The sequence below is a fragment of the Hippopotamus amphibius genome, chromosome 1 (genome assembly GCF_030028045.1).
Source record: "Hippopotamus amphibius kiboko isolate mHipAmp2 chromosome 1, mHipAmp2.hap2, whole genome shotgun sequence".
In the NCBI taxonomy this organism is placed as follows: Eukaryota; Metazoa; Chordata; class Mammalia; order Artiodactyla; family Hippopotamidae; genus Hippopotamus; species Hippopotamus amphibius.
This window is the reverse complement of record NC_080186.1, coordinates 58,477,633-58,487,500: the sequence shown is the minus strand read 5'-3', so window position 1 is coordinate 58,487,500 and position 9,868 is coordinate 58,477,633. Positions and strand designations below refer to the sequence as shown.

General features: G+C 37.3%; 1 protein-coding gene across 3 annotated transcripts in view; it reads left to right on the top strand.

The window, feature by feature from the left end:
- The window catches only part of LMO4 (LIM domain only 4), a 16,754-nt gene extending 12,654 nt beyond the window's left edge, over positions 1-4,100 (top strand). For all 3 annotated transcript variants that reach the window (XM_057713911.1, XM_057713931.1, XM_057713922.1), the window contains one exon: positions 3,300-4,100. In XM_057713911.1, coding sequence (XP_057569894.1) covers positions 3,300-3,308 — 9 coding nt within the window. In that variant the 3' untranslated portion in view covers positions 3,309-4,100. The remainder of the gene's footprint in view (positions 1-3,299) is intronic.
- Positions 4,101-9,868: the final 5,768 nt, after the last annotated feature.

The following is a 9,868-nucleotide window of genomic DNA, read 5'->3' as shown; positions in this document are numbered from 1 at the left end:
AAACAACATTTATCTGCAAATGGGAATTTAGCAAGCTTCAGAAATCTCAGGAAAAAAGATTAGGCTTCTTTGTCTTCCGTAATGCATTTTCTTAATGCTGTGTATAGGGAAAATGGCTAATATTTGAAAACTTTTAACTATTTAAAATTATACTGCCATATTTTAATGCTTATTTTTATTGTTTTCCCTTACTCGAGTTTGTGAAATGATTTTAAATGTATTTTCTATTGCTTTATTAGGTAAAGGTTAATTGCATCAAAATGTAGTTTTCATTATGTAGTTTACTCATATGGGAAGCTACATAGAGTACTATTTTAAGAATGGAAGTCTAATTTTTTATTGCAAATTAATTAGTTCACCATTGATGAGCCATTTTCAGCTTCTTTAAGGAATGCCACTGCATATAAATACTTACAGATTTTTATGGTTTCAGTTGTAATTAAGTGTATCTATAGAGCTGAATTGAGGACAATGAAAGGTTAACAACTATTCTGAGATGCCCATTTCATTTTAGAGGCAAAGCCATTTGTAGTTATACTTGGTAGCCAAAAAAAAGGTACAAGAATAAAATCCACTCCCTCCAAGGTAAAAGCTTAGTTTTTTTTACAAATTATATCTTAAGTTCGTTGCTGGTTTTGTACCATTTCTTTCCCTGACTTAGCAAGACATAAAAAATGATACAGCTCACCAACATGCCTGGCAAGAACTGAAGGATGTAGAGATGAGATGGAAAATGAAGCCAGACTGTGCAGCACTGAATAAAGGCCATAGCAATGTTAGCCAGGGACTAAGCACACAGACATGTAATAAGTACGAGCACGGTCTCACAGTACCATCTTATGGAGTAGAAGATGACGTAACTTGGGAGGTGTTAGGAAAATTCGAGGAAAATCAAGTTTATGTGTTTACGAGATTGTGTGTATTGGGCCTTTCATATTAGTCCATACCTTTTGCAGGATGGGAGAGGTAGAGCGTTCATTTTGGAATACAAAATATATTTGGCAACAAATAAGAATCTACCAGTGTATATTTTCTTAATGTTGGAAATCTAAAGGAGACAGGTGGCCTTCAAAAATTAATAGCTCTTAAAAGGCATAGGGAAATATAACTTAAGGATATGTTCTTGTCAGACATTGGTGAGAAGCTGTGTTTTGGGGGTGATGTTAATTAAGAACATATCCCTGTTGGCCTGAATGTCTCACATTTTTGCCCTTGGTGCTCAGCTCACCATGAGCAGAGTCAATTCACAAGGTAGTTTTTGTAAATAAAGGTTTTGGGCAAGCTGAATGTGGTCCAGAGAGATATTAATGAGAGGGCAAGGGGGAAGAAGTAATGAAAACACACTTCCTGGTGGAACATAAACTGCTTTTTGGACCTGGAGAATGCTTTAAAATGATTTTCCCCAAACCCCATGGCGTTTCTCTTCTGGAGGAGATGAGATGGGGAGAAATGACAGATAGCTCCATTTTATTATTTTCTTCTCTCTCGTTCTCCATATTTTTGGTTGGGAAAATTGGACATTAATTTTGGCTGTTTTCCTCTGTTCGCAGAACCAATTACGTTTTTAGTGCATGGTGCATAATAAATATACCCAAGCATCCTCTGGCTGAAAAGTAATGAGTTGATTATTTGTACATCCCTTCTTTAAAGGCAGCTAATTGTATGGAAAGTATAGGCCCCCATCATCTGGCCCCTTTCAACTTTTATCCTCCTGAAATTTGTTCCTAGTGTCTGGGATGTATAGTTTCGTTGTTGTTCGGCATCCCTGGCTTTTGTATGTTCTGAGAAAAAATTATTTTAAGCTTTTAAATCATAAAGTCTCTTGACTGAAATCTCAGACTGCTAGTGTTCCAGGATCTACAAAATGCTATAGCCTATGTTGTCTGAAGGAGACTTGGCTGCTCCCCTCAGGAGAATAATGATGTGTAGAGAGTTATGTAAATACATCAAGAATTGTGGCAGTTTTCTCTTTTTTGGGGGGGTAAATTTTTGCCTGCTCTGGAATTCTTTCTTCCACTCAGGAGTGACGGTTCCATCTAGAATAATTTGTGTTTTCAAGTAAAATAAGAGATCACATCTCTTTGGTGGGAAGAAAATCGAGTGAGGGTTCTAGCTTACATTACTACTTCGCAATTTCCCGTAGTTACATAATTGGTGTTGTGTGTGTGTCCATCGTAGAGGACATTTGATGCTCCTTTATTAAATATACTCGCTGGCTGCTGCCGCATCTTTGTTCTGGACAAATTACCTTTCTCACACTGAGCCTCCGCTCTGGGGAGTTAAGCCTCCACCACTTTAATTAGCTTGGAAGTGGGGGGTTGCAGCCTCCTCATAGACTTCAGGCTCTTCGTAAGTTAGGGAAAGGGTGAAACGAGAACTTCCTGGGAAGCTCAGAATGTCATTTAAAAACCATAAAAACCTAATATCTATTATTTCATTTTGGTAATTGCAAGCAGATTGTATTTGACAACTGTGTGGATTATCGTTTCTAGCTTAGACATTAAAGTTAGACTTCCACTGAGCTGTGTTCTTTGAGCACACGTCATTAACACGTTACTTGTTTGATTCATATGTTTACAGTATTTATGTACTATTAGGTGGCATAGCAGATAGGAAATACTAAGGGAAAAGTGGTATCCGAATGTTTTGGTGTGTGTGTGTGTGTATACACACGTGCATATACACACGTACCTATAAGCAGAGAAGGACATGGGTGAATAGATGTCACATGGGGACATTAGAATAATAATAACTGCCAATATTTGTTTAGCTTTTATTCAGTGCCAGGCACTGTTGAATGTACTCCCCATATATTATGTAATCCTTACAAACCCTTATTATCCTCACTTTAAGGATGAGGAAACTGAGACACAGACAAGTAACTTGCCAATGGTTACACTGTTGAGAATATTAACACAAAACTTCCTGGGGAGGAGGGACTTGGCTGTGATATGCCTTTAAGATTTGAGTACCAGGCAAGATGTTACAATTCATTCTTTTCAGAAAGGAAACTTGCTTTTAACAGAGTGCAGCAATTTATTGTAGAGCTTTACACCAGAAACTTTCCGAAAGTTTCATTTTGTCTCATTTTGTCCACTAGTAAAAGTGCAGAAAATGTTATGCTTTAGTTCTTCACTGCTGGAGTAAGTAGGAGAGAAAGCCTCTATCAAGTCACAGTTGGAAAGTAATCTAATAAAAAAAGATTAGTGAATGTAGGGAAGACAAAAGTAGTCATGTTTGAGTTTAATATCTCTCAAATTTAGCATTTTAGCTAAGATGCCCGTTTTTATTTCTTGCAGGTCTGCTAAAAGGTCAGAGTAATGCAGAATGCGTGCCTTCATCTCGGATCTTGTTCATCACAGGTGGATCCCATGTGTCTTCAGTAGACAAGTCACCTTTGTAGCTAGCACCAGTGCCAGCTCCATGCCATTGCACCTTCTTTAGTCTTGATTGCCCTTCCCGCATTTATTGGTGTATTAAAATGACTGAATATGAACATTAAGGACTCCATGAACCTGGGCTAATGGGAGACTGTAGAGAAAATGAAAAAAGATCCACCGGAGGACATCTTTTGGGGGGGAGGGAGCTTGGGAGGAGGGAAATGACTAATGAAGCTAATTAAAAGAAGCATTCAAATCTGCTTTCTACCCTCATTAACAATTAGCAGGGCACTGGCCAGAGTTTGTACCCTGTGTTTTACCTTAACAACATTCTATTTGCTCTTTGTATATTTAAGTGTTGTAAGGAAGTGTGTTTCAATCAAAACTGAACATGAGATAAAGGAAAGAGATGTGGCTTTTGTGATATTCTATCACAAACACTTTTATTGTATCTCTGTAAAATACAATGTATGTATGCATGTAAGTGTTTTCGTCCTAATATTGCTACTCCCATGGCAAAGAAAAAAAAAAAGAATGAAAAAAAAGAGAAAAAAATTGGAAAAAAAAAATCCAGGCTCATAGCAGCTGCTGTGTAGAAATCCCCCCCCCACCCACTTCTAATTTGCTGAATGAAGAAAAGAATCTTTTATTTGTGATATTTTCAGAGACATTTGCTCTAGTATGGTGTATTTAAATAATAAAAACTTAAAAGAAAAAATATTCAATGGAGTATGGGTTTAAAAAATGCTCTTTTCTGTGTTTTGGAAAATTTTAGTTTTTTTGTTCCATACCAAGTTCACTTTAAATCTTAGGGGATCGAGGGAGGTGATATGTGTATTTATTTAGCTCTGAGCCAGTAAGGTATTCTTCAGATTACTTAACTATGCCATTTTTGGCAGGGGTACAAAGCCATGTTTCTAACGGAGTCCTTTTTATAAGTTCAGAATATTCTGTTAACAGCACGTCATTACACTTCTCCTATATCACAGTGAATCTTTTGTGTTTATATATATACATTTGTTTGATTCTTCAGCCATTTCGTTTATTCTTTTCTCTCAATAGGAAAGCCTTGGGAATTGATGGGAAAGCACGTTAAAGAATGTGGCATAACCATCATGTTCTCTTACCAAGCTTATAGCTTTTGAAGGAAATAGCCGTTCTAAACCATACCTGTACAGATTTTGAAGTTCCATTAGTTGTTTGGACCCCCGAGCTCTTATAGGCCTCTTCGATGGGTGAAGCAGCCATTTCCTGCTGAGCTTTTAGACTAGTGTGGTCTGCTGTATGATATGTTTATTTTGTTTTGCTCTTACACTCCTGTACTGACTCTCCCTTTCCATATGTTTGGGGGAGGATTTAGATTTCATTTAGTAGTAGTCTTGAGATATTTAGTGGCCAGTTCGAAGCAGCAGAGTCTCCCCAGCAGCGCCTGTGCTGCCTGTAGAGGTGTAGGTCAAGGGCTCAGTGGGCCCAGGGCCAGTGCTGGAAGGAGGAAAAACCTGAAAGGCTGCTTGTAGTATGTGAGCAAAACTCAGCTGCAGCTTCTCTCACAGGTTGAGAAAACCAGGTGTGTTCATAATGTTACTTTAAGTTTTATTTTCTCTTGTTCCAGAGAGAAGCTCCCGATAAAGACCCACTCTCTCTCTCTCTGAGAATAGGAATCGGTTCTGCAGAGAGGTCTGGCTTGCCACATCTCAACTAGCAGTCAGCTTCCCTTTGAGACCTCCTGCTTTCAGAGATTCCAGGCCAAGAGGAAAACATCAGTTGCTTCAACTGAAAACCTCCTATAAACCTCGTGTAGGAGAATTTAAAGGCAGAGTTAGTTAAACTGAATAAATAGTTTCTCAGAGCTTTATAAAAAGAACATGCAGGAAAAAAAATAAAATCACATAAATAACAATATCTGTTTGAGTTGGGTCTCTAGGAACTAGTTCTGGTTCTTACTTCTTTTTTCCTTTAAGATACTTTAAGGGAAATTGGACTCTTCAGGATAGAAAAGGAGAAATGTGTTAATGAGAATGCAAGCATCTTCTCTAATTCTTTTTGGCATGAGCACTCATGTCCCCTATAGTGTAGAAATTCAAAGGAGATAGTTAATAACTTTTAGCCAGTAATATAGTGTGGCATTTAGTGATGTGGAGGGCTAAGGTCATTAAAGACTTTAAATGAACTATTATATGGCTGTTTCCTCAAGCACTGCTGCGTATTTAATAACGAGCTTCTAAAAGCATTTCTTAAGTTGCAGACCTATAAGATTACAAATGTCACTCATGTTAGTATAATCCACATGCAAGTGATGAAGCCTTCTCTTTGATGTGCTAAATTGGAGAAGGACTAATGGAGCTATGAATATACAATAGAACATATTTAAGTAGTAGTCTTGCTTTAGGTAAAACACTTCCTTGAAACCAGAGGCATTTCAAACAATAAAACCCGGCTGTAATGGGGATGCTCCGTGTGGATAGAAAGCTACTAAAAACACTCAGGTTTATTCTGATGTGAGCAGTGATTGTGTTCCTCCCCCAACCCTAACATTGCTGGGAAGAAAAAAACCCACGAGCTTGTTCACCTTTCATCGTTGCCTTTGTGATGTTAGTGAGATGTACTCCATTCTTTTGAAAGGGCTTATTTAATATCATCCACGTCACAGAGCAAGATGGCCCCAGTCTCTACAAGCAAGTGCAATTAAAAATAAAAGCAAATGTGACTGAGCCGAGCTGAACTCCTGATTAAAAAAAAAGTTTATGATACATATAAATGTCTCAATCATGCAAATTGTCAATCTTGCTAATGAAACAATTTTGTAAAAAGATTGTCCTCTGAAAGGGTTTAATGTTTTTTACCTATCTGTCTAGTTAGATTTACACAGCCCGAAAGGCAGGAGAGCTCAAACGAAGCTTTTCCAAACCAAATCGTTTGCCACAAGAAACTATTTCCTGCTCTTCATGATTTATTAGGAAATAGTTTAACACAGACTGTAGTGTCTTATAAAATACAAAATGAGAAAACTGTCGCACTGAAATGAAGCTTGTGAAATTGTCATCCTCTTAATATTAACTGTATTTAAATTCTTTTGCCCTGATTAGCACTGATATTTGAAACAACTAATAATCTAAAATGAAGCTCCTAAATTCAATGGCTTAAATGTCAATATAGTAAGATTCTAATGTGCACTACTATTTATATAAAATAATATTTCTTAGGGCCAATAAATTACATAGCAAGCAGTGAATCCAAGATCTGTCTATCAAGACACTGAAGTGAAAGGTTTCCATGTAGCCTAAATAATTGTATTTAAATTGAGAAGATGTCCACAGCCTCCTTCACCCAGGAATTCTATCCTGGGGTGCACTCGGTTGGAGAGGCTGTTGGAACACAGACCATTTACAAGTTGATGTTAACTTGTCACTTTGTTGCTGAGACTCACCTATTGTCAGTCCAGCCAAGTCACAGAAATGCTTATTGCAGTTAAATAGCAATTTGTTTCCATGAAACTGCAATTAAAGTATTACGGAGCAGCCATTTTAGATTGGCAAGCCTCTGAACGCATGTCAAGCAGCCAGCGATTCCCACTTGCAGAGTCTGGGATCTGACTAGCAGTGAAGTATCACACATGCACCCGTGTTCGGTATCTTACAGTTAAGAGGCATCTGTAGCCCTCTGCTCCCATGGTGAACACACTGAGAGCTGTGGCATGTCAGGGCTGATTTGGGGAAGGTGAACTTGCAACTTACCTCAAGTGAATACTATTTTCAGTTGTACAAGAAGTGCTTTCTGCTAGTAGATATGTACATGTTTCCTGGAGGGAAGGTTTTCGAGTTCAGATTGATTCTGCGGAGAATGGACTGTAACTCGGAGGCCTCAGGCCAATAATGTACTACAGGTCCTGACACGTTACAGCTGTGTCAACAGGGCCGTTCTCTCTCCTAAATCACAGCTAATAAAGGAGAGGATGAAAATCAATTGATTCTGTTATAAATTTTTTGAATGACACTGGAAAGTTGTTTAATGACTCTCTGTTAGAAGGGACAAGCCTGAGTGGAGCCACCAAAATACCTCTTTAATTGTCCCTCTCCCTTCTGAAACAGGGCAGGACAGTTTCCTGGGTGTTAGTGTCACCATTCCCAGATCAAAACCTGCAGGGGAAAGAGAGGCTCTGAACTGAATTCTTCTAAAGTTCAGGATTTGTTGAGTGAGAAAGGTGAAGTGCAAAGGTTTTATGGAAAATGCGAAACCTTGATGTAAGATCCTGAGAGAGGAAAGGATTTCAGAGGTGGTGTTTTAAAATGCAATTAGCGCTGAATTCTAACCAGCTTGGAAACCATCATCAGCTCATAAGAACAGGAGGCATCGCACCTTCCTTCGGCCTAGAAAGTTCTCCCTACCTTGAATCCAAAGGTTTATGTCCTCTGCTTTTTCAAAAACAATTTTCACGTGCAGTATATCTATTTGTAGGAATTCACCTGTGTTGTTTGAGCTGCAATTTTTTTTTTTGAGGAAAACATTAAAGAGTTTCTTCCTAAATTAATTTTTCATTGTGGATGAATTGAATGTTTTTAGGAACTGAAAAGAGGAAATTGAAGACAAAGTGAACTTATGAATAAAGATTAATTAGGAAAACTGGAAAGGAATTCGCTTGCTCGGGCTGTGATTGTATACCCTTTTCTTTATTTAAATATGGTAGAGATGGGTGTGTCTTCAAGTCTGCCTATCCTTCTAAGGCCAGTGATTCAATTTGTGTCATCAATTATGGGACTTACACTTTCCATCAACCTTACATCTTTAAATATAACATTTAATATAATGACTTTATCTTGGAGTTGTGTAATGCTTTGTAAATATATTTATATGTTAAGATTTACTATTAACAAGTTCTGACACGTTATCTCGTTCAGTCTTTTCAGTAACCCTCTAATGCTTATTGCCTCAGTTGTACAGATGAGGTATGAAGGTGGAGGGAGGTGATTCATGAAGCAGGACCAGGACTACAGTGAGGGGAATGGGCACTCTCTTTGGGTGCAACACTTTTTAAGTAATCAAGATGATACTTTACTGCAATGTTTTTAAAAAGAAAATTAATGCAGATACACCCATGATGAACAAAATAATCACAATTTCCAATAAAGGCAGGATCAATATTACTTATCTTTCCTTTTCCTCAGGCTCCATCCTTGTTGGGCACTGTTATTAATGCCTAAAGTGCCAGAACTGCCAGTGCCCTGGCATTTTGGTAGAACTGCCTTATAAATTGTGAGACTGCAATGATATACTTTATTCTATGAGCCATAACTAGGGTTTTTTTTTTTTTTCCCCTTCCCTTCCAAAACTAAAGTATTGCATTTTATCTTTATCCAACCTGGAATGCCAGTTCATTTAGATTACCTACATATTTTAGCCTCACCCTAAAAGAAATTTCTTTTGAGTTTTGACAAAGCTCAATGACTTCATGGTGAATAATCAGGTATAATCGATAACAATTCTGCCTACAAGTTGTTGCTGAGGAAAAAGAGCGAGACTTTAGGAATCATGTTAGTCCAGAAGGCAAAATGGATAACTAACTGTATCCCATACAAAGTAATGAATGGTATGTTTAGAATGTTTGAGTGAGCTCTGGCTTGAGCCTGCAGATCATATTTGTGGCAAATAAAAGGCCAATGAATTCAGTTATGTAAAAGTAACATATATGTTTATAAGTATAAAAGAGGTAATACACACACAATAATTTTTTAAAGAAAATGTTTACATATTCTAGCATGATGTAAAAAGCAGACATATGATGAAAGAACTAATATTCATATTTATTCTTCTAAGATAGGAGAGCACTGAAGTATTCCACTGGAACAGATTATACCTTTAATTACATCCAAATATGATTCTGAGCTGATTTTGAAAATTTTGTTGGCTGTACTTCCTATTTTCCCATTAATTGCTAGAATCCAAAAAGATATCAAAATTTGTAAATAAATTGCTATAACACACCATTAAATCCAAGCTGCCTTTATTACAAAAGGAAAAATAGTTAGGGACAATTTCTACTCAACTTAATAAAACATCATTTTGATGTTGATATATAGGTTAGGCAAAAAGGGCTTTTTTGGCTTGGATTTCTGATTGTAGTGGATTTTGGTGCCAAAGTGCCAGATCTCAAAGCCCATAATGTCTGTATGTTATTTCATGGAGTATCTCAGCCCAATAACTCTTTGCAGGCGATCTTTTAATCTTTTATTCTGCTATGTGCAAAATGAGACTTCAGTTACCCAATATATGTTTTTTCCAGTCTGCAGACTAAATTACCCTTCTCATTGGATATGGATGGATATACATCCATCCTCTTTAAATTGTAAGGACCTGAAAAAATATGCATAGATGAACGCACTATAGATTAAAAACTACAGAGTATCAAGTGTAAAGAATGAGATACTGTGTGTTATGTGTATATTATGACCTCAGCTCATAAAATCAGTAAATGAAGTCTGGTCACATCACTG